Here is a 25,522-nt window from a genome sequence, read left to right as displayed (position 1 = left end):
AGTCTCCTTGTGTCATTGACATAATGAGTCTCGGTCTCTCCAATGGGGAGAAGAGGTCAACGAGGTGTGGTAGATAGCCAGGGTAAAGCGTGTAGCAGTCAGGAGCAATTAACTTGGTGTGTTGATAGCAATGTACGAAGCGTTGCGTCATGGACATGAGAGGAAAAGCACCTGCAGTACAATGCCATTTACGGTTATGAAAAAACACATCACATGCAAAATGACACCATATATTAAAGAAGGTAATATTTAGGCCCAAGGTTAACGTCGACCACAACAGCATCTGAACCTAAGAGACACAGCAGCACCCAGAACACACAGTAACACAGAACTTAAAGGTATGGCTTCTGGAGCAGGGGAAGACGAGTTCAAGGCCTAGCTCAGCCAAAATCTTGCTCTGTTACCTTGGGGGGGAGGGGGAGGGAACCTCTTTAACTTTTTTCTAAATCTGTTTCTTTAAGCTAATCATTGCAACTCTTCTATGGAACTGTTGTAAGGATCAATTGAGTTACTATAAAGTAACCAAAAGGTACCTGGCCACTGTGGAGCTCTTTGCAGCTGTTAGGTGCTGGGAGAAGGAGAGACAGTTTTCTCTAAGAAAGTATTATAGTTGACCATGAGTGGAGAAAGATCACACAGCCAGGATCATTGGGGCAGCACAAATTGGTCTTGAAAGGGTGTTTTGTTTTGTTTTGTTTTGTTTTGTTTTGTTTTGTTTTGTTTTGTTTTAAGAACACAAAGTTGGGTGGAGAAGGAAGGGGTAACAGATCTGGGAAAAGTTAGGGGAGAGATGAATATAATCAAACATATGGCACAGAACTCCCAAAGAACTAATTATTAAAAGAGCCTGGCTATAAAATGTGATGTTTTATTACAGTAATAGTAAAAGAATGAGATTAAGAATAAGAAGAAAAATGAGTTTATTGTGAAAGCAAAATGGGGGATAGCAAGGTGTGATGGTACACCCTGTAATACCAGATTCACCCAACATCACTAATGTAGTCATTTGAAGCCAAACTGGGCTACATAGTGAGACAAGCCAGTCCTGTAGTATAATATAGTAAGGCCTGTGATAAGAGAACACACAAATAACATGGAGCCACAAAAGAACATTGTGCCTAGTCAGGACTTTCACAAAGGCATTCTGGAAAACAACCATCTTGGGATGGGTGTGATTCAAGGCCTAAGATCTGGAGCACAAGTTAGGATCACAGTTTTGTCTATGTTTTCAGCAGGTTGTATTTCGAGGGCAGCATCACTTACAAGACAACCAGGCCCTGTGAATACAGTACTAGAACTCAGAGAATCCTGTAAAGCCCCACCATAGCCTTACCTCTGCTCAGTGTTCTCTGAGGGCAGCCCTAAGAACCACACCCAACAGGCCTTTAATCAACCGTGTGTGTGTTCAGCTAGAGACCCAACAACACTTCTCCTTCCCGCTCTGTCCAGAATGTGGAGGAGACTCTCCAAGTTCTTTTTTAATCCTCAGCAAAGCGAAAATGCAAAGCATGGTGTTTATAACAAGTCTTGGAAGCAGTGGAGGCTGACGATGGTGGAGACCTTTAAAATCAGAAGGAAGCAATTAACAGCCAGAGGCAAAGGGTCCTTCGAGCAAATGGCTCCTGCACTCCTCGGCAGCCCACATTCTGCCATTGGCATGTGCACTGCAAGCTACCAGCTGCTGTGTTAGAAAGAAATCAAGCAGGCACACAGACAAAGTCAGTAGCTGGGGTGTTATTTCATTCTAAGAAAATAGATCGTGGTCCAAGAACAGGGGCTTTGTTCTTTGTTCACTGGAGGACTTACAAATCCCAGCTGAAAAAAACTACCAAGGCTTTTTCACATTTCTCATGGAAGGAGTACACAAAAATAAAAATGCTTCAGCATTTTTGAAATTTTGAAAATTTTGAAATTTTTGAAATTTTGAAATTTACTTAGGGATTTACCTTAGGAGCAAAGATGAAAAATAACATCACAGGAATTCTGTCCACTCCCTATGGACAGAACTGAGCAGCACATTCTCTAACATTCCTGGACTAAGTTTGGGCAAGGGGTGTAGATCTTGCATCCTCAAAGACACAAGGAGGTGGCTGCCTGTGAACTAGAAAGTGGGTTTTCACCAGACACCAAATCCGCTGGTACCTTGAATTCTGACATCTGAACTTCCAGAACCATTAAAATAAGCTTTTATTGTTTGAAAACAACCCAGTCTATGGTATCCTATAACAAGCACTGTTGATTTAAAAAAGTGTGCATCGATTATTCCCTAATAATTCTTCAATTCTTCACCCAAGATCACTTCCACTGAGTATGTTTTTCTTTTTATTTTTCATTTCTTCATTGTCCTCAGTACTTTTTCAACACACACAAACACACACACACTGCACCCTTACTAAACTTACCAACTAGCTGTGCTTTTGATTGCCACATCGAAAGGTTAACTGAGAAAGCACTGAGAAAGGCACATGAGGTAGAAAAGGATCAATAACTCCAGCACACTGCAGTGTAGGGCAGTTTTAACACTACCTACGGGTATTTGGCAAGTCCATCACCTCAAAAATTGTCCTTATGTCAGTTTTCAGCCACTCCCTCTCACTGTCATCCTTAAAAGGGATCATTGATCTACTCTTTGTATTTTCTTTCTTTTCTGTTTTTGTTTGTTTGTTTGGGGTTTGTTTATTTGTTTTTTACATTTACTGACTTACTAGGAGGTGTGGCATGTGCGTTGGCCATATGTATGTCAGAGGAAGATGTACAGGAGTTGTTCCAGCATTTGATTTCCAAGAATGGAACTCAGGGTTTCAAGTTTAGTAGTAAATATCTAGCAACCGAGCTATCTTGGTGATCCTGTGTTCCGTGTTTTCTAGAAATTTCATGTAAAAAAATATGTAGTCTGCTCTCATTTAGTATAATATTTTATTAATGTCAGTGGATTCAGAGAGCTGCTAGTTGCATTTGAGAGAGTAGAGACCAGACATGCTACAAAATATCTAGCAAAAAAAAAAATCTATAGCCTCCTACAATCAAGAATTATCCCATCCTACGTGTCTAATTCAGGGGTGGGGGAGTCTGTACTAGAGGGATGAATGAAGATATTTATTAACAGATGACTCTTTTTTCAAACTTGAATTAACAGATTACTCTCAGATTAACAGATTATGTCCTCTCAAGGGCTTAAAATTTTTATTAAAAGATTTCCAACTATCCTGTCATATTTATTAATCAGATTTGTATTATCTCAAATAGCTGGGGAAACCGAATCCCAAGGAGAAAAAAATGTTTATTTAGCTTATGATTCTAGAGACTTAAGTTCCAAACTGGATGGCTACCCTTTGCCTCTCTAGTATTATATGAAAGAACCCTTTAGGAGAGGATAGGTAGGATTAGTAAGTGAAGAACAAAGAGAGATTCTGCACGTATTCCCTCCAAACATAACCCAGAGCCAGCAGGGTGCTGCCAGCTCTTAGCTTCCAATCTTCTGCTGAAGAATTGCCTCAAACAAGGTCTTGTTCCCTACCCAAACCCATATTATGTGACTGATTCCCATGGGCTGTGAAAGGCCAGCCAATGCATCGGTTTCTGGAGAAGTGAGAAGGGCCAGCCATCCCAGGGTTCATTGCAGGCGTGGCTGTAGCCTTTGAGAAGATGTAACACAGGGCTTGGGATGTAGCTCAGTGACAGAATAGCCTAGAATACAAGGGCCCCAGGTTCACTCTCAACCTCTACTCAGATGGATTCCTTTCCTATCCTTCTCCCTTCTTTACCTCCTCTTCCCTCCCTTACTTCATATTTCTCTCCCCTTCCTTTGCCTTCCCATCACACCCTTTCTTTTCCAGAGACCATGTTCATTAAATCAATCCCCACATCAACCTCCAAGACTCCACTGCTTGACTGTGACAATATGAAACAGTGAGTCTAGCTTCTAAAAGTTATTTTGGAACATGGAGATTTTTGATACATGAAATGTATCTGTAGAATAATCTATCCTAAATAAAAACAGACTGGTGTGGGGATGGAGGGCAGGAAGGGGTATGGGACATGATTGCAAAAAATAAAAATAAAAATCATAAGGGAGCTTTGGGAAAGGGCATAACTTGTCATTATCTTGGTGATAATGAGAGTTTCATGGATGTGCACACAACCTGAAGCTTAGAAGGTACATTCTTTAAATATGTGTAGCTTACTCTATATCAGCTATAATGCAATAACGCTATTTAACAAAAGATAAAAGGGAGAGAAGAAAAGGAAAATTGAAAGAAGAGAGAAAAGGTAAGAGGGCAAAGAGAAGGGAGAGAGGACAGAAAGGAGAAGGCAAGAGATTGTGTAAGATCTTTTTTTTTCTTTTAAGTATAAGAAATTAAGAAAATCGTGCATGGTCCCTAACACACCTTCTTTTTCTGTTCTTTTGTTGTTTTCTTTTTCCATGTGAATACGTGTTTTACAAAAGCATGCCAGGATAAATGGGGCTATTCTCGCTTCAGTGTTATCACATTGGTTTGTCCTGATAAACTCTGAGAAGGGGATGCATGCTATTAATAATAACCATCGTACCCTACACTGACAGAGTTCCTATGCTTGAATGCAGAATGTGGTATACAGCAGAGTAGAGCTGTCAGCTCACTGTCTCGTTCTGGTGTGGCTGCGAAGTGAGAAAGCCTGCACAAGGAATTCTGTGGCACCCTCACTAAGTCCCCAGGAATATGTCAGGCTTCAAGAACCTGTGATGTAAATACTCAGCTATATCTTGGCAAACATTACATCTTCACGCTGTTTCACACATGTCGTTGCACAGCTTTCATAAGTGGAAATGTCCTAAAATTAAAGTACAATATACGAGCTGTGCTATGTCACATAAATGATAACTGTCTCCTAGCTCACTGTGCTATTCGTATGCGTTCCTAAGGATGAATCTTCCTTATTCATTTTCTTTCTTTATTCCTATCTCAGTCTTTTTTCTTTTCTTTTCTTTTCTTTTCTTTTCTTTTCTTTCTTTCTTTCTTTCTTTCTTTGTTGTTGTTAAAATTCCACTCCGTCCTGCTTCCTTCACACTTGTCTTTCTTTCTGGTGTATTACATACTCTCATTTTTTTTTTCTAAGCCCACAGCACTAAGTATCAGGCATAGCTAGCATAGGCTCTCTCCTACCCTGTCAGTTAGATAGTGTCACTTCTCAAAAACAAGTGATTTTCTCAGTTTTCTGTGTCATTACTCAGCAGCATGAAAAGGCATATTATTGAAGAGATGATGTATGAACCTGCCAATCCCTGAGTGTAGTCATTGATGTCTCCATGTGGCTGAGCAATTCCTGGCAGTGAGGGAGAATAGAGCACCTACAGCTGGGGTTGATTTTGAACATCTGGATTGCAGCATTTGAGTGGTTGAGACAGGAAGATCCATGACAAATAGCCTGAGTTCTGTAGCCAGTTTGAGGCTATAGTAGCATTTACATGTCTGTGTCTATTCACACAGAGGAGATAAAGAAGATAACATATACTGTTTGATACTTTGACTTTTTCACATCAGATTTGTTTGTATCTAAAATCTACCTATGGTTTTGTTTTGTTTTCAGGAACTGAAGAGGTAGCTCAATGGTTAAGAGCATTTGCTGTTTTTGAAAGGACCTGGGTTCAGTTTTCAACACCCACATGTCAGGTCAGAATTATCCATAACTCTAATTTCAGGGCACCCAGAGCTCTCTTCCGGTCTTTTAGGGCACTAGGTTTGCATGTGGTAAACGTTCATATATGGTAAATATTCATACACACAAAATATGTTTTTTTAAAAGAGCACCTAAATTATTTTCAAATTTTCAAAATATTTTAAATATTGATTATTAAATTGAAAATATAGTAATGAACATTTTGACAATTTGCAATATGCTGCTATTACAAAATATACTATAATAAATAACCTTACAGAGGCAATAAGCTCATGTCCCCTGCATGTCTTTAGACCAAAGAATCTGGCTCCCGTACATCCCTAGTGGACAAGCACTGACTGTGCCCAGCCCCAGAGTTTAACCTGAAGTCCTTCCCGTGCTAGAGAGAGGGCAAACCACAGCTGTGAATATCTGTATACCATTATCTTTGATCTGGCCAATCACAACTGTCCAAAAAGCAATCTAACAAACATCAATCAGCCTTAGACCCAGCCTTAGATTACATACATCTCATAGATTCTGAATAGCATCTCCAACCACCCAGGAAATACCATTTTCATTCTTGTCCAGTCAGAGCCAACTACCTCAGCAACCCCATCTAACCTCAAAATATAAGTCAGTAATCTTGCCAGATAGAAATACATAATCATTATGCACCTGAACACAGTGGATGAAAAGTTTGTGTGCCTGAAGTCCACAAGAAATATACCACAACACACAATGGGTGCCGCAGACCACATCATACTCAAGGATGAAAAGCTGACTGCTCCTGCTCTAAAATCATGTACTAGACAGTAATGCTCACTCTCATGCTTCTTTTCAACATAGTATTTAAAATCTTTGCCAGAGCAATTAGCCAAAGGAAATGAATAGATACACAAAACAGAAAAGAAAAAAATGGGCGGCTGGAGGGATGGCTCAGGCGTTAAGAACACTGGCTGCTTTTCCCGAGGTCCAGAGTTCAGTTCCCAGCAACCACATGGCAGCTCCCAAACGTCTGTAACTGTATGGGATCAGATTTCCTCTTCTGCTGTGCAGCTATTCATGCAAACAAACCCCCATATACATAATATAAATAAATAAATCCTCTTTAAAAAGAAGAAAAGAAAAAAGAATGGAAGTATTTCTGTTAGCTAATAATGACATACTCTTGTATGGCAAAAAAGAAAAAACCTTAAAGAAAATAACCACCAAGGTAAAACTGGAATTAATATACAAATTCATAAATGATGAAAGATACAAAATTAATCAAAAATGTATATTGTTTTTATTAATTTTTATTTATTTTGTTTTATTTCATTTTTATTCATTTTATCCATGATACTGATCTGTCTTTTAAAAAAATTTTTTAAATGACAATAACAAAAACAAAGAAAAAATGTAGGTATTATTTGTTAACTTGGTTTAAAGGGATGAAATATTACTCTCTAGTAAACACATAAGAACACTATAAAAAAACTGAAGACACAAATAAATAAAATATGTTCATGTTCAAAGACTGGAAAAACTAATATCGTTTAAATGTTTTTTCTAAGGCGAATGGGACAGACATCAGAAGAGGGATAAAACAGGGAACAGGACAGGAGCTTACCACAGAGGGGCTCTGAAAGACTCTATCCAGCAGGGTATCAAAGCAGATGCTGAGACTCATAGCCAAACTTTGGGCAGAGTGCAGGGAATCTTAGGAAAGAAGAGGGAGACAGAAATACCTGTAGGGGACAGGAGCTCCACAAAGAGAGCAGCAGAACCAAGAAATCTGGGCCCAGGGGTCTTTTCTGAGATTGATACTCCAACCAAGGACCATACATGGAGATAACCTAGAACCCCTGCACAGATGTAGCCCACGGCAGCTCAGTATCCAAGTGGGTACCCTAATAAGGGGAACAGGGACTGTTTCTGACATGAATTCAGTGGTTGGCTATTTGATCACCTCCCACTGATTGGGGAACAGCCTTACCAGGCCACAGAGGAAGACAATGCATCCAGTCCTGATGAGACAAGATAGGCTAGGGCCAGATGGAAAAGGAGGAGGACCTCCCCTATCAGTAGACTTGGAGAGGGGCATGGGAGGAGATGAAGGAGAGAGGGTAGGTTTGGGAGGGAATGAAGGAGGGGGCTACAGCTGGGATACAAAATGAATAAACTAATTAATATAAAAAATAAAAATAAATAAATGTTCTTTCTATTCAAAGTGGTATACAAATTCAGTTTTTACATAAGTAGAAAAACCAAAACTGAGGTTAAAAAAAAAAAAAAAAAAACTGAGGTAAATGCACGTAGTGAATGTCTTACTTAGCTTGTGTAACCATTCCGCGTCACATGCGTACTTCCAAATTCGCATCAGACCTCATAAGAATATAGAGTTAGGTTTGTTTTCAATTAAAAATGCAGGGCCAGAGAGGTGACTCAGCAGTTACGAGCACATGCCCCTCTTCTAGAGGACTCAAGTCCCGTTCCCAGCAGTCACATCAAGCAGCCCCCAAAGACCTGAGACATCAGTTCCAGGGAATGCCATGCGCTCTTCTGTCCTTGCAGGGCATACATGCATGCAGCATACGCAGATACAGAAAGAAAAAGAAATTATTTTGGTTTGGTTTTGTTTTTTTGAAACAGAAATTCTCTGTGCAGCCCTGACAGTCTTAGGACTTTCTCCATAAACCAGGCAGGACTTGAACTCAGAGATCCAACTGCCTCTGCTTTGCCAGTGTGGGGATTAAAGGCATGCACACATAAATAACCTTAGGTCACATTATATTGCAGGTACAGGGTTAGGTTTTATCATAAATTCTCAAAACTACCTAAGTCAAATGGTCTGTGCATGTGTAAATCACAAAGATGGTGCTGCCCTGCCCTCCACAGAGCCTTACCAAACCGCACTCCCACTCATTACATAAGAAAATGCCTTTTCCTGAATCCCTGCCAACGGTGAGTCGTCAAACACCTCCGTCTCTGCCAACTGCATAAGCAAAAAATACTGCAGTATAGCTTTAGCTGGAATTTTTTGTAAGTATGTATAAACATGTTTTAAATATATTTGAAAGCCATCTAATGTCCAGATCTAAGAATACTTTATTTTTTTCACTTATATATATTTCACTAAGCTTTCTTTGATTTCATATGCTGAGCTTCAGTTCTTTCCACACTAGGATAACTAAAATCAACTTTGAATATGAAACAAACACATATTATATTTACTCCTTTTTACCACACTGTATTTTGCCAGACCCTTTTTTTGATTGTATGTACCTGAATGTGTCTGTATTTTAAGGTTTCTTCATTTGGTGTTACAATTAGCTATGCTTACTGTCATTCTGGGTATTAATCAAGTTTTTGTAACTCTATCAGCTACTTCTCTCACTTCTTTTAAACACTTAAATATTTGATGCTCCAAGTTTAACTGTGGAATATATACCCAACTATATTTTACTAAAACCTCTCAGGTTAATATTATTTGCTGAATAACGATTATTCTAAATTGAATAAGCAGCTCATTTAAAGCTTTTTTGGGATGAAAAGTGGCTCTGTTTATTGAGGTTTCTAATATAAGCAGTGTCTCTGAGTTGTAGACACAAGATGAGAATCTGGTTTATTTTCCCTCCCTCCTCCACTGTTCAGTAATTATTATGTTTAGTGTTTCTCCTGGGAACGTTGGCTTCTTTATATAATTTCCCTTAACACTCTGTTTCGACAGCTCTCATCAGTGTCTACAGTTCACCTGAATAAGTGCCTAGCCAATGGCTCCAGGAGGCTGTCTCTGTACCTTGAGTTTCTATTAAAAGAGCTGCAGTCTAATGTATTAAAGAAGTAAACTGAGACAATTTAGGAGCCTGAGTTTCCCAACAAGTAGCTGGGTATCATGCAATAATAAGCATCTAAGTTCAATGAATCATGGGTAGTCAGCCATTAGATGATATCCAAATACATCCAACTTCTCACCATGACCAGCTATTTCTGAACCTTAGCCACTTTTTCTATGTGTAAATATTGACTGCCCACATTGCAGAGTGGAGCTCTTGAACCTCTCCTAATGGCAAGTACTGCTGAAGCATTCTTTCCTAGAAAGTACCCTAAATCATCTAAAGCTTTCTAACACTTCGTACTGCTCTCAGCAATATAAAGATGTTAGAATATAGAACTGAACATATTTTTTATCTGTGTGTATGGGGTGTGTGTGTGTGTGTGTGTGTGTGTGTGTGTGTGTGCGCGTGTGTGTGTGTTTGGGTACAAGAATGTGGGCACCCTACATGAGGAGGTTGCTCCTTGCCTTCCACCGTCTTTAAACAAGGTCCCTTGATATACAACAGTATGTGTGCCAAGCTAGGTGACCAGGGAGCATCCAAGGACTCCCCTGTCTCTTCCTCCCACCTCACAGTAGGAACACTGGGATTATAGATGAATGCAGTTAAACACAGCATCCTGTGCACTCTGAAGGTCAAAATTCAGGTCAACACAGTTTCACTAAAGCTTTCTAATAACACTTGGTACTGCTCCCAGCCATATAAAGATGTTAGAATGCAGAACTGAACATATTTTTGATCTGTGTGTTTGGGGTGTGTGTTTGCTTGAGTATGAGAATGTGGGCACCCTGTGTGAGGAGGTTGCTCCTTGCCTTACAGTGAGAACTGTACCCACTGAACCTCCTCCACAGACCAGAAGTGAATATACCTTTGTTGTTCCCATATCATCCACAATGCTCAACATTTTAATAATAACTGATAACAACAGTACATTGAAAGATACTATGGAAACTCAGGTCAACATTTATTAATTATATTATGTTTAAAGTAAATATTAATTCATGCTGATATGAATAAATATTAAATAAATAAGTAATGGGAAGAAGGGGCAATTCTTGTTTCAGAAGAATTCCCATTGATAAATATTTAAAAAAAAATGAGAGGAACAAAAAAAAAATTCACTATTTAAATGCCATCGTAATAGTTGCTGTAAACAACTGACAGATGCTAAAATTGATTGCAAAAGTTTAATGAGCCATAAGGTAGTTGCATGGCTTTAGTGGATCCCCTAAAAGTGTCTGTTCACTGAAGTAGAGATTTTAAGTCCTCAAATTCTCATTCTTCCCACTGTGGGGTGGACTTAATGCATTAACCCTCTCTCTGCTTGACACTGACTGCTTCCTAAACTAAGGAGTATGGAGTATGGAACAGGGAGGAGCACAATTTTACAGCTCAGAAGCTTGACAGCCGTTTCACCTTAACCAAATGATTAAGGCTGGCCTCTGAAATCTTACAAAAGAAAAATGTCCACTCTTCTGTAACTTATGAATGCGCAGAGGAATCTGAGGCGGAGGAGCACAGCTAGTAAAGAGCTTGCTGTATGAGTATAAGGACATTTTGGGAGTCTTGTCTATGAGGTGAATAGCTTTGCTCCATCTAAGGCTACTTCCATGATGCTTTTGACTGGGTCCAAAAGCAATGGGTCAATCAAACATGAGCCAAAATTGGCCTATTCTTTTTATGAAGGGGTTGTTTTAGGAATTTGTTATCACAATGGAAAGTTGACTCACATAAAAAGTTATATACAAAATAAAATGGGAAATGATGTTATTTAAGCCAGCTGATCACAATCAGTTTTGTCCCAGGATTCAACCAGGACTTTCACTGTTGACATGAAATACAACAGTGGATCCCTTGTTCAAAGGGATCTAGGGATGTTTGTTCTGAGTGTAGTATGAGTTACCATGGCCTAGGAACATGATGTAGGTTTCTCTGAATGATATGTTCCACTGTGGAAATGATTACATAAACTTTTGTGGTAACAGAACAAAAGAAAGTCATAAATGCAGACATTTACTTCTTTGTTTACTTATCTATGTGCACACTTGTGGGTATTTGTGGGAGTCAGGGCTCAGTATCGGCTGCTCTCCTTAATTAGTTCTCCACCTTTAACATTTTTGTTTTTATTTACTTTTAACTGTGTAAGCCCGCATGTGTTTGTGCACATGAGCGCAAATGCCCTCTGAGGCCAGAAGCACTGGTTCTTCATGGGGTTGGAGTGACAGCCAGTCTCTCGCCACCTAGCATTGGTGCTAGGAACTCAACTTGGGTCTTCTGGGAGAGCAGTGCATGATATTAACTTTTAAGTCATCTCTCTGAAGCCTCCTGATCTTCAGTGAACTGATGATGGGCTGGGCTGGGTGTCCAGCAAGCCTCAGGGATCCTGTCACTGTCTACCGAGGTGTGCACCACTGAATAGAAAAGCAATGCATCATGGGGGTAGCCTTAGATAGAGCAAAGCTATTCGCCTCATTGCCAACACTCCCAAAATGGACAAAAAGGAAGAGGTTGGGTGTCTTAAAATCTTCTTCAAAAGCATGTCCCCTGATCTAGTCATTTTCCTCTTGCTGCGATAAACACCATGACTGAAAGCAAGCTGGGGAGGAGTTTATTTCTGCTTACAAGTTATCAAGGGAAGCCAAGGACAGGTGCTCAAGGCAGGAAATGAAACGGAGCCTGTGGAACACTGCTTACCGGCTTGCTCTCAGGCTCCCTTCCAAATACCTCTGTCACACAGCCCAGGCAGGCCTGCGACAGATGAAGGCAATTCTTAAGTTGTGGTTCACTCTCCCCAGGTGGGCCAAGTTGACAACTGAAGCTTCCTATGGCAAACCGCCTGATGTGAAGACCCCAGGCCTGACCTCTCGATGTTTCCACCACGTCTTAATAACACAAAACCTGGAAATGAGAGCATTTAACCAGCCAGCCTTTCAGAGACATTCCAGTCTAAACCTGGCATTTTCCAGGAAAAGTAGAGATTTGCTCTCTGTACTGAGACAGCTTGTGACTGCTTCCTTGTGGACAATCGAGAAGTGAAATGTTTTATGTGCCTAACCGATAATATAACAAATACTTTTCAAAATAATTTAATTAAATGGGATTTAAAATACATACTTGTCAATGTGGTAAATAATATCCCAGCTTAATAACACCAATTTGCAAATACAAATTCCCCTACAATCACTGCAGCAGTGAGGCCCCTAGTCCAATCTCTGTCTCAAAAATTACATCAAAATTTCCTCCTTTTTGGATACTTGCTCAACCATGTTTATAGCAGCATTATTTGTAATAGCCAGAACCTGGAAACAACCCAGATGTCCCTCAACGAAGGAATGGGTACAGAAATTGTGGTATTTTTAAACAATGGAATACTACTCAGCAATCAAAAAGGAGGAAATCATGAAATTTTCAGGCAAATGGTGGGATCTAGAAAAGATCATTCTGAGTGAAATATCCCAGAAGGAGAAAGACAAACACAGTATATACTCACTTATATAGACCTATAAGTTATGACAAACATAATGAAATCTATACACCTAAAAAAGATAATCAAGAGAGCGGACATGGGGTAAGATGATCAATCCTCATTTAGAAAGACAGATGGGATGTGCATTGAACGTATGACAGGAGTCTACTGAGCGCATCTGAAAGACTCTAATTAGCAGTGTTTTCAAAGCAGTTACAAAGACTCATGACCAAACCTTCGGCAGAGTACAGGGAATCATATGAAAGAAGGGGAGTTAGTATGATGGGGAAAGGATAGGAGCTCCACAAGGACCAAATATATCTGGGCACAGGGACTTTCCTGAGACTGACATTCAACCAAGGACCATGTATGGATATAACCTAGAACCTCTGCTCAGACGTAGCCTGTGGTAGCTCAGTAACCAATTGGTTTCCCATAGTGAGGGGAACAAGGACTATTTCTAACAGGAACTCAATGGCTGGCTCTTTGACCTCCCCACCCCCCAAGGGAGGAGCAGTCCTGTTAGGCCACAGAGGAGGGCTTCGCAGCCAGTCCTGAAGATACCTGATAAAACAGGATCAGATGAATGGGGAGGAAGTCCCCCCCCCCATCAGTGAACTTGGAAAAGGGCAGGGAGGAGATGAGGGAGGGAGGGTGGGGATGGGAGGGAATGAGGGATCGGGACACAGCTGGGATACAGAGTTAATAAAATGTAACTGATAAGAAAAAAATAAAATTAAAAAAATTTCCTCTTTTTTTAAAATTTTTGCTGCTTATTTTGGGTGGCCTTAGGATCAGGCGTACTAGTGCCTGACACACCAGCTTTTAACTTTAAATCCTGGAAGCTGTCATTACACATATTCTTCCCTAGACCTTAATAGGTGGGCTATTTGTACCTCAATAGTGGCCCTCCCTTATCTAAAATTTCACTTTTCAGGGCAAATAGAATCAAACCAGAAGCAAGCAAAAAATTTTGATTGTTTGCCTCAAAAACAGTGTGATGGGATCTGGTAAGCTGGCTCAACTGATAAAGGTACTTGCTATCATACGGTGCAAGAATTAAACACCTAAATTTAATCCTCGGCACCCATGTAAAAATTCTGATCCGCATATGTGTGCCGGGACACACACATTATACAAACACACAGTAATAAATGATAATAGAGCATGGTGTCCCACACCTTTAATCCCACCACTTGGGAGGCAGAGGCAGGCAGACCTCTGTGAGTTCGAGGCCAATCAGGTCTACACAGGGAGTTCCAGGATAAGTTACATAGAAAGACCCTGCCTCAAAAACAAAACAAAAACAAACAAGCAGTAAACGATAGCAGTAGTGGATGAAGTCCTGGACCTTCCCTCTAGAGATATAAGTCATCCTTTTGTTCAGAATGTCCACGCTGTATACACTACCCGCCTCCTTCTCAGTGGTCACCTCCATTATCAGATCAAGTGCTGTAGTACTGAAAAACTTGTGCTCAAGTAACTTCTCTTATAACAAGAAACAAATTTTTAATATGGTATGCTATTGTTAGTCTGCTATTCATCATAAATGTGTCTAATTTCTAAGTTAAATTTCATAGATATCGATGTATAGGAAAAGACAAAACAAAACTTAGTAATGTTTGATGTACTCTGCAATTTCAGGCATCCCGCTAGGTGTGTTGTAATGTATGGGATGGAGATAAGGAAAGACCACTTTGTGGCTTGTCAGATTCGTTCCAACCATTGTGCTAATCCCTGAGCAAGTGACCACAAGAAAAGATGTAATTCGGAACGTCCACCCTGCCTCCGTCTTTAAACGTCATGCAGCTGCGAAGAAACAATTACATTTGCATCAGTTAGAGCCCCTTCCTTCCTCCGAGCTCGGATCCTTGTGCGCTGGCTCCTTGCTCGAGGTATAAAGTTCCAGAGCCTTCTAGAAGCTGCACACTCCTGACAGGCTGGTCTGTGGGGGACCTTCGGCTTAATCTCAGACTCCACCCTCATTGCCCTTTGATCCTGCAGCGCGCCCTTATTGGTCTACCCGGCTACACCCCTGGGCCCGCCCCGAGGGGTGGGTCTCTACCGGAGGCTGCGCACTAGCGCCTTTAGCGTCCTCCCCTGCTGTTCGCTGGCTGGAGTTGGCTGTTTGCTCCTAACCCTGTGCTTCTTCTGTGACCACAGCTTCAAGTTCGCTTACTGTCTTCCCTGCAGTATGGGGCCGGCGCCGCGCGTCCTGGAGCTCTTCTACGATGTGCTGTCCCCCTACTCCTGGCTGGGCTTTGAGGTGACGCGGGAGAACCGCCAGGGCTACGGCCTGCGGGGCGAGTGCACAGGGGTGCACTGGGCAACAGAAATTCCTGGCGATTGCCCTCAGGGTTAGGACAAGCACAGACTGTTCCCGGGCTGAAGTTCACTTTGTGCTTCTAAACGAACTGTGGCTCCTCCAAGTAGGGTCCTGATTTCCTAAGGTCATATATTCTCTTCCCACATGGGCCGTAGACAGAAAAGGGGTGACTCCAAGAAAGCTAGGTGAAGTTTGGAGAGGGGTTCAGGGACGCGAGGATGCCCTACAGGATGGAAACCATACGCTGAAGTAAGGAGTCTGGTACCTGTTTCAAAGAGCTGAGAGTTCTGTGCTTTTAAACAGAGCTGTTCGGTGTGGAATAGTCATCCTCTGCACCTAGAGCCAGGAGACAGCCCTATAGGTCACTTATGCCATCTGTCCTCTCTAAATGCCACACAGGCTCCCCCCATATTTATTTGTTTGTTTGTTACCTCTGCACTGGTAGGTCCTATGCAGATACCAGCACCTCTGGAACATTAAGCTGCAGTTGCGGCCGGCTTTAATCGCTGGGATCATGAAAGACAGCGGTAAGCAAGGAGAAGCCCTCTCAGCTGGGCAAGGAGGGTTGTTTCTTGTAGCCTGAGGGGCCTGTCCTACACCCCTAAGCTAGCAGTTTGCTCTGTCTGGGAGGGGGCCCTGGCTTGAGACCCTCCTGTCTTCTCTCACCAGTTGTCTAACTCTCCACTGCCAGGAAACCACCCACCATCTATGGTTCCCCGAAAAGGCCAGTACATGCGCAAAGAGATCCCTCTCCTGAAGCAGTTCTTCCAGGTTCCCATCCACTTTCCCAAGGATTTCTATGATGTGGTTCTTAAGAAAGGTGAGGATGGGGTTGGAGAGATGTCGCAGAGCTTAAGAGCACTGGGAGCTCTTCTAGATTTGGTTCTTCTAGACCTGATTTGGTTCCCAGCACCGGTGGCCCACAACCATCCATAACTCCAGTTTCAGAGGAAATAGAAATAAAATTAAATAAATAAATACATAAATAAACAAACAAACAAATAAGTAGGTAAAGAGGGTCAGAAACAGTTGGAGAATTTCTTGGAGACCAGAACAGTCGGGGCTTTGTAAGAAAATCCCAGGGTCAGGGTCCTGGGTCAGGGACCCAGGGTCAGCTAGGCAAAAGGGGGGGGGGGCAGTGGCAGAGATGGTTGAGTATTCTAAGTCCGCCATTAGAAACTGGAATTAAAGAGTTCAGGTAATAGATCCTGGAAACATGTCAGAAGAAAGGATGATCTGGGCCTCCATCAGGACACAAGAAATAGGAATCTTAGCTCTCCATGCCTCTGCCCCACAGGAAGTACAAATGCCATGCGTTTCCTCACTGCTGTGAGCATGGAGCAACCAGAGATGCTGGAGAAGGTGTCCAGAGAGCTATGGATGCGTATTTGGTCTCAAGTAAGGACTGGATTCTGAATCCTGGAGGGAAAAGACAGATAGCTAGACGACATTCTGACACTTCCCAGGGCAATTTCCAGAAACAGGATCCTGCTGTCCTGCCTGTCTCTGTGCTACTTTGTTCCTGCTAAGCGTTTTCTTTTTCTTAGGATGAAGATATCACGGAGTCCCAGAGCATCCTGTCTGTGAGTGTCTGCACTGGAGCCCCCTACTATTGTTACAGAGAATCTGAGAACAGGAAAGGTTCTTAATGATTTAGAAAGAAAGTCTGCGTCTGAGGGGGACAGATTACTATAAAGTTGCAGCTAACAGGATTCTTTGAAGAGGTTTCTGTGGGCTAGTGTTATATCTCAGTTGCAGAGTTAAGCTCAGTGCATGCTTAATCTGCTTGAGACCCTGAGTTCAGTGCCCAGCCTCAACAACAAAATGTCTACTGTGGACCACACATGGATAAAGTGAGTTTGATGAAATAAGTGAATTATGTCAGTGGGAGAGAGAGGAGCAGTGTGGGGACACTAGATGGAAGGGTGGAGCCTTCCATTCTCAAGTCTCCAGGGATTCCCAGCACAAATGTCACTAATGGGTGCTTGTTACAGAGCAGGGGACTTTACGCAGGCAAAGAGATAACCGACAAGTGAGAATTAAACAGATGCTCAGGGAGAGAAAATGGAAAGTGCGCAAAACACGGAAGTGAGTGCCAGACACAGATCGGGCTTTCAAAGTTAGATGTTCCTTGGGATTATGTCAGGAAACTGAAAATGATCTTTTTCTCCTGTATATAGATAATAGTTGACACACACTCTCTCTTAATACACGAGACATCGAATCACTTCTAAGCTAGATATGCAAAGAATGGCTAGTTTATCCTCTAGTGTCTATGTTCTAGTTCCTAAAGGCATATATGCATATGTGTGTTTATATATATGTGCATAATTTTACTCTTTTGCTTACTATTAACAAATGTTTTTAAAAAGCCACTATTCTTAGTGGCTTATCCCTTCCCCTCTTGCTCAGGAACCATTTCATTTAACTATCAGAGACAGTGGCTCATAAGAGGTCAAGTTGTAGCTGCTCACCTTGAGCTATACACTGACATCAGGAGTGCCGAGTGTCAACTCCAGAAAGGCTGATGTCATCATCTAGGGAATGGCCTTCACATTGGGACATTGAAAAGCTCCTTAGGAGATCCCAAGTTGAAAAGCCACTAATTCTAAACTTTCACAGCCATCCTAATCAGAAGCCCTCCCATTTTCTGAAAGCCAAGCAGGGAGCTGAAGCCATGACTCCATTCCACAATTATTCAGGAAATGATACAGGACTTAGAACCTAGCCTGAGACCATTAGGAATTCTAAGGGGTACAGGGAAGAAAGTTTTCCAAATGTGAATTCTAGGGATATGGCTTTTAATGCTGCTACTGATAAGCTCTATACCTCTAAGCAAGGAATAAATAGCTGTCGATTGCTGTGCCCACGTTATGAAATGGAAAAGTGAGGCTAGCTGCTCTCTGCCATGCCATCTGGTGCTGTTTCTGTGACTATGACTTCTTTGTGCCCTCTGCCTTTTCTACTGATCTCAAGACTTTGGGAAAAGGAGACAATTTTTCTTGAGTAGGATAGATAACCTGTTATTTGTAATTGGGCAAAAGTCTTTTCAGGAAAACTTGAGGGCAGGAAAGGAACAGAATAGCGTTTTCTCCCATCCCCACAATGCAGACCCAGCTGCATGCTCTTCCTTGTCTCCCCAGGCAGCAGAGAAGGCAGGAATGTCCGCACAGCAAGCCCAACGCTTTCTGGAGAAGATTCCCACAGAACAGGTGAAAAACAAGCTAAGGGAGATCACTGACGCAGCCTGCAAATATGGGGTGAGCAACTACAAGTGAATTCCCAGGTCCTGTCTACAGATAGAGAAGTAATCTGAGCACAAGTGTTCATGCTCCTGTTAGATGAGTCCTCCCCATCATGGTTCCTCCCCAGCTTTCCATAACCACCTCATCTGCTCCCTTCCTCCCCCTAAACCTAGTCAAGGAAGGAAAGGAAAGAGATGGTGATTTTTTAAAAAAAGAAGCTTGTGCCACATAGGTGGAGCTGAGAAGATGCCTGAGGCCAATAGGTCTCTTAGCAGACATTTGCTTTGTTCTCTGTCTTCTGACCACTCTGTACCTCAGTCTAACAGGCACCTGCTCTATCATCTTTCTTCCTATACTCCATTTTCTCTAGGCCTTTGGGCTGCCCACCACAGTTGCCCATGTGGATGGTAATACCCACATACTCTTTGGGTCTGACCGTATGGAGTTGCTAGCGCACCTGCTAGGTAAGTTTAGAATTCTATTCCCTTGACCTTCTGACTCCAGCCCAACAGCCATTATATCACATGACCAGAACAGCAACAACAAAATTCCTGCTATTTCTAACAAGGATGCCTTATATAGTTGGTGCTGATCCAGGTTGAGCAGAGGTAGGAGGTCTTCCCCACAGGGGAAAAGGAAGCCTTCTAGACCTTGAACTCAACCAGAAAGATCTTGGGGCTCCTTGGGAATCATCCGCTGACCTGTCTTAGAACCGTATAAACATCTATAACTCTCTCTGTCTAGGAGAGAAGTGGATGGGGCCTGTTCCCCCAACCCCAAATGCCAGACTTTAAGACTGCCTCAGAAAGTAATCTTTGATTTCTATGTCTGAAAAAACTGACTTCTGTGGCCCCGTGAGATGGAGCAGGAGTCCACCTTTGGCTGTGACTGTCTTTACTTCTGTGCCTCATAAGTGCCTTTTGAAAATCCTTACATTCTACATTCCCATAAAATAAACCTGATGCCACTAGACAAAGCATTTCTGAGTCTGTGTATGCCTGGCTGGTGTTGGTATATCATGATCCCGTGATCTCATACCCACTCCAGAAGTTGGGCAAGATAGCTCTTTCTGGATTCCCAGCTGTCCTTGCTCTCAGGAGTACTCTGGGGTAACAGTCAGGTAGGTGCCGGAGACAGTCTCCCCTTCCACTTGTCTATCAGGAATAGAAAACTAAGCTTTGTAGACTTAGCAGCAACAAATCATCTTGATATTTGCTGACTCTGTTCCTGAAACAGTGAACAGTGGAGGGAACCAGCAAGAAGTCCAGCTTTGCTGAGATATTTAATCCACGTCTAGCTACACCGACCAGCAGAACCAGAACAAGGCAGTCTCTGTGCCCAGCCTGCTCTACTATCTGTTCCCTCCTAAGTATTTTCAGCTTTTCCACACACACCTTCAGCCAATTATTTACCTAAATGCCCACTTAATGTCTATTCCTTATGTTTAATAGTCAGAAACTTCTGCATTTTGATATCGCACTGACCTATGTGGGAGACTCTGTTCCACACTGGACACCTGATGGGAGCCAGGGACAAAGCTTTCAGTCAAGCTAGGCCTTTGCCAGTTTCTCTTTCTTCTCCTGGCTTTCTTATCTTATATCCCATCCTCCCATCCCATCCCAGTACCCTGTTACTCTCTATCAGCTTCCCTTCTTTTGTCTTCTGTCATCTGTGCATCTTCTGAGATCTAAAATCATCTTTACCCAGGTTCACTCTAAGTACATTTTAGGTGAACTATATCCTTCTACAAAGGAGTCTTATAGTACATACAGCTCACACAAAATAAAAAATATGAAGACTTCCAATATTAACAAACATAACGCCAAGTTAAAACCATGAGTAGTTCTTGTACCCTTTAGAGCTACCCAGGCAATGGTGTGTGTGGAGTATTAGGAATAATTGTCTACACTGTCTTCTCATTCAAACACTAGGGCCAGCGAGACGGCCGAGTGGGTAAAAGTACTAATACCTGCCAAGCCTGATGACCTGAACTGAATACCTAGAACCTTCCTAGTGAAAAGAGAAAATAGGTTCTTCAAGTTATTCTTTGACGGGGTGGAGAGATGGCTCAGCAGTTAAGTGTACTGACGACTCTTCCAAAGGTCCTGAGTTCAATTCCCAGGAACCATCTGTAATGGAATCTGATTCCCTCTTCTGGTGTGTGTGATGGTGATGCGCTCACACATAAAGTAAATAAATAAATCTTTAAAAAAAAAAAGAACTGTCAAAAATAAAAATTAAAAAAAAAAAAGCTAAAATTCAAGAACTCTTTTTCGTGGCGCCTCCTAGGCGGTTGGCTGTGTCAAGATGAAGCTGATTATCTCCTTCCCTGCCACTGGCTGTCAGAAACTCATTGTCGTGGACAATGAGCACAAGCTTCATACCTTCTATGAGAAGCTCTGGGTGAAGAGCAGAAGGGTTATGTGGTCCAGACCAGTGGTGGGAATGACAAACAAGATTGTCCCATGAAGCAAGGTGTTTTGACCCATGGCAGAGCGGGCCTGCTGTTGAGAAAGGGGCATTCTTCTTTTTTGTTTTAATTTAATTTAATTTTTTTATTATTAGTTACATTTTATTAACTCTGTATCCCAGCTGTACCTGCTCCTTTATTCCCTCCCAATCCCACCCTCCTTTCCTCATTTCCTCCCTGCTCCTTTCGAAGTCCACTGATTGGGAAGGACCTCTTCCCCTTTCATCCGATCCTGTTTTATCAGGTGTCTTCAGGACTGGCTGCAAAGTCCTCCTCTGTGGCCTAGCAGGACTGCTCCTCCCTTGGGGGGTGGGAAGGTCAAAGAGCCAGCCATTGAGTTCCTGTCAGAAATAGTCCTTGTTCCCCTTACTATGGGAAACCAATTGGTTACTGAGCTACCACAGGCTACATCTGAGCAGAGGTTCTAGGTTATATTCATACATGGTCCTTGGTGGAATGCCAGTCTCAGAAAAGATCCCTGTGCCCAGATATATTTATTCTTGTGGAGCTGCTATCCTTTCCACGTCATAATAACTCCCCTTCTTTCATATGAGACCAAGGAGAACTGGAGAGAGGAAGCCCTTAAACAAAGAAGGTAAGCCCAGGACCAAAGCACCTAAGATTCAGAATCTTGTCACTCCATGTGTCTTGCAACACAAACACCTATGTGTTGCACTGAAGAAACATGGTACTAAGGAAAACAAGGAGGTGGCTAGAGAATATGCTCAACATTTGGCTAAGAGAATGGAGGAAGCTAAAGAAAAGCACCAACAACAGATTGCCGAGAAATGTAGGCTGTCCTCACTAAGAGCTTCTACTTCTAAGTCTGAGTCCAGTCAAAAGTAAGTCTTTAAGAGTAACAAATAAATGATCATACCTTGAAACCCCTTTAACAATTGTTCTGTGAACCACTCCACTCCACGTACACATATTGTGGCACACACATGCCTACGCACAAACACAAATGAAATTTTTATTTTTAAAACATACTTTATGCACAGCAATGGCTTACACATTAAAAACCACAATAGAATCATTGAATATAGTCTTAAATGAATGAAAAAAAGAAATTTCAGTTTACAAAATCCCTCCCTGTAACTTCCCATGCTTACCTACTGGGCCAACCTGATACAGCTATTTAGAAATTAAACCAGGCTCGAGATACAGGGATCACAGCAAGAACAAAGCTGTGACAATTTTTATTGAGAGCAATTAGACTTTATACCCTTATCAGAAACAAAATATAGTGTCAGTTGCCAAGATCAATACAGTTGTAGTTGCCAGGATACAGTGACATTTGTAAGCTATGCAGGGTACACAAAATTAATGTCTAAGACCAAATTTCCTGTCAAGTTCCATGCCTTCTTGACTTATAAGGGAACATACCAAGAAACACAAAGTGCCCTGAACATTTCAGTGGGTGAGGCAGTGCTTTGGTTTCTCTCAGGAGCTGAAAGGCCCGGGAGGCATGAACTCTACCCTAAAAAAAAACGGTGAATGTGATACACTGCCCTGGGAAAAGTAACTGAAGAAAGGAACGGCTTATTTTGGCTCACGGTTTGATATGCAGTCCAGCGTGATGGAGAAGTCAGAGCAGCTGGAGGCCGAAACAACTAGTTACTTTTTGCCCATACTCAGGAAGAAGAGAAAAATGAATGTTCAGCTCACGTTTTCCTTTTGATTCAATACAGGATCTGAGGTTAGTGAATTGAGTCACCCACAGTGGACAAGTCTTTCCATCTCAACCTAATCAAAATAATCTTTCTTTATTTCTTCCCTGACCCAACTGTCATTGAGTATCAAGTTGTTTAGTTTCCATACCATGCTCATGGCTTGGCAGGATTAACATAGTAAAAATGGCCATCTAACCAAAAGCAATCTACGGATTCAATGCAATTCCCATCAAATTATCAACACAATTATTTACAGACCTGGAAGAAAAATTCTCAACTTCATATGGAATAACAAGAAACCCAGAATTGCTAAATCCTCTACAATAAAAGATCTTCTGGAGGTATCTCCATCCCTGATCTCAAGCTATACTATAGAGCAACAGCAATAAAAACTGCTTGGTACTGGCATAGAAACAGACTGGTGGATCAATGGAACCTAATAAAAGACCCGGAAATAAACCCCCACCCTTATGGATATCTGGTCTTTGACAAAGATGCCAAAACCATACAATGGAAAAAAGATAGCATCTTCAACAAATGGTGCTGGTCTAACTGTATGTCTACATGTAGAAAAATGCAAATAGATCCATACTTATCACCCTGCACAAAACTAAACTCCAAATGGATCAAAGACCTCAACATAAAACCAGACACATTAAATTGGTTAGAAGAAAAAGTGGGGAATACAAAGTAAATAAAGTATAATTTTAAAAAAAAGATCTCCTCATAGGCATGCCTAGGGGCCAGTCTCTCCAAGCAATTCTAGATCTCAACCAGTTGACAATTAAAGTTAACTAGCATACCTCCTGAAAATAGTGTGTAGACATCTGTGATTCTCTCTATCTAAGAGAACTGAACAGGCCCTACCAGTAGTCTTTAACCCTGAAAACTATTGGGATAAACAAGCAGGCCATCTGCTTAAAACCTGCTTCCCCTTAAGCCAAGGGAACTTGGAGTTTTCTCTGGTCTGTCTCTCTTCCCAACCTTCCCCCAGGTTGCCAGAGAGAGTAGCTACCATTAGTATAGTCACTTGAAAAACAGTATGACTGTTTTCTCAAACAAACTTAAAAGTAGAGCTACCATATAATCCAGCAGTAGCACTCTAGCTGTACCAAGCACAAAAGTACTGAAATCAGTATATCAAAGGGATGTGTGCAGCCACATTCATTGCAGCATTATCCACAGCAGCCAGGTTATGAATCAATGTAAATGTCCACTAATAGTTACATAAATAAAATATGCTATAATTATAATGCAATACTACTTAGCCTTAAAACAGAAAGAGCTTGTGCTTGCTGGATGATCCTGGAAGACAATATTCTCATTCAAATGAGCCAGGTACAAAAGGAGAAAAAAGTGCTTCATGGTTCCACAGGGAGAGTCTAAAAAATCAAGCTGGGTGTTAGGATGTTAGGATATACAACTGTAATCACAGAAGCTAGGGACAACAGAATTGTGAGTTTCAAGCTATCTTGGCCAATACAGAATTGTGAGTTTCAAGCTATCTTCTTCAAACACCAATAGAAGGAAGAAAGAGAAGTTGGATGGGTGTGTGGATGGATGCATGGATGGATGGATGGGGAAGGAAGATAAGAAGTCCATAAAGAGTCTGAACATCAGTCTTAAATGTAGTAGAATGGTGATTATAACAGGACAGGACAGAACAGAGATCAGGGAAATGCTGGGAAGATATTAACCAAATGCTACAAGGTATATGTTCAGCAGAAATAGTGAATTTTCAAGACCTCTTGCATAATGTGATGGCCAGATTTATTTCTAGGTTGTAAAAGAAATTTATATTAAATCATTTCATTGCATAAAAAGATAAGTGATGTTAATAAATTCACTGCAATCTTTTCAGTGTCTACATATATCAAAACCTTGTACCCCATAAATATACAGTCATATGTCAAAACTTTAAAATACAAACACAGGAAAACTTATAAGGAGATTACAATTCTACAGTGTTCCACATCTCTCCTTGCCCAACAATATAAGGGCAGTTTCAAAGAATTCCAAATATGTATTCACATGGCCTAGAAGTGGCTTATTGATTGCTATCATCATGTTGAAATTCTTCATACTTTTTTGAGGAAAAGATTGAGGCAGGATCTCAGTCCCCATCCCAGGCTAACCTGGAATATAAGACCCTCTTGCCTCAGCCTCAAGATTCCTGGGATCAAAGGCATGCATCTCATCTACTGGATTTCTATGATGTTTGTTTTAATTCATTGATCTACATTTTCATTTTGCATAGGACCCCCACATATACACATACATTATGTTCCTGATCTGATGGAGGAGAAATCAAGGTCAAAAGAGTAAGAAAAGCTCAGTAAATACAGAATTCAAGTGCAGATTCCAGGAACCAGTTCCTCAGGGGAGGCCAGAAGATTGAAAATGTGGGAGGGTGTGGAAGAGTAGTGTTTGGGGTCCATTTATCATCTCTTTCCTTCTTGAGGGACTTATACCCCTTCTCCATTCACCTGTAATTCCTAGACAGAGACAATGGTAACAGCAGAAGCAATTACCTCAGATCCCAAAATAAGAGGTTAAGGAAGGCTTGGGAGGCCAAAGGAACTCCTGCTTCCTCACCGTAGGCTTCTTGTGCAAGGATACAGTCTGTTCAATGAATTTAGGGAAGACTAAAACCATTGGCTTGGATCTGATCAACCCCTTTATTTATTTATTTTATATATTAATGGATTATAAAAAGGACATGGAAATTATATGATGAAACATTTCAGAATCCCACTTGAATGATCAGTTTTGTGTGATGCCATTTTAATCGTGATTGATGTCTCATGTTTTTGAGAAATGATTTTACTTATTTCCATGTTTATTTGTTGCATTTAAGTTTGAAATTATTCACTAACATCTAAGTCCA

General features: G+C 41.5%; 1 protein-coding gene and 1 long non-coding RNA gene across 2 annotated transcripts; both read left to right on the top strand.

Annotated features, from left to right (window-relative positions):
• The first annotated feature begins 276 nt into the window (after positions 1–276).
• Positions 277–12,564, top strand: LOC129669963 (uncharacterized). Its single transcript, XR_008719105.1, has 2 exons — positions 277–338; positions 12,251–12,564. It is a non-coding gene; the product is annotated as an uncharacterized LOC129669963 (long non-coding RNA).
• Positions 12,565–14,996: 2,432 nt separating this feature from the next.
• Positions 14,997–19,471, top strand: Gstk1 (glutathione S-transferase kappa 1). Its single transcript, XM_055598329.1, has 8 exons — positions 14,997–15,187; positions 15,693–15,774; positions 15,939–16,067; positions 16,545–16,645; positions 16,795–16,830; positions 18,391–18,507; positions 18,863–18,956; positions 19,237–19,471. Exons 1-8 carry the CDS (start codon positions 15,116–15,118, stop codon positions 19,284–19,286), a joined length of 681 nt encoding a protein of 226 aa, XP_055454304.1. The 5' UTR covers positions 14,997–15,115; the 3' UTR covers positions 19,287–19,471.
• Positions 19,472–25,522: the final 6,051 nt, after the last annotated feature.

The sequence above is a fragment of the Psammomys obesus genome, unplaced genomic scaffold (genome assembly GCF_907164565.1).
Source record: "Psammomys obesus unplaced genomic scaffold, mPsaObe1.curated_primary_1811, whole genome shotgun sequence".
Lineage (NCBI taxonomy): Eukaryota > Metazoa > Chordata > Mammalia > Rodentia > Muridae > Psammomys > Psammomys obesus.
This window is presented reverse-complemented; position numbering and strand designations above follow the sequence as displayed.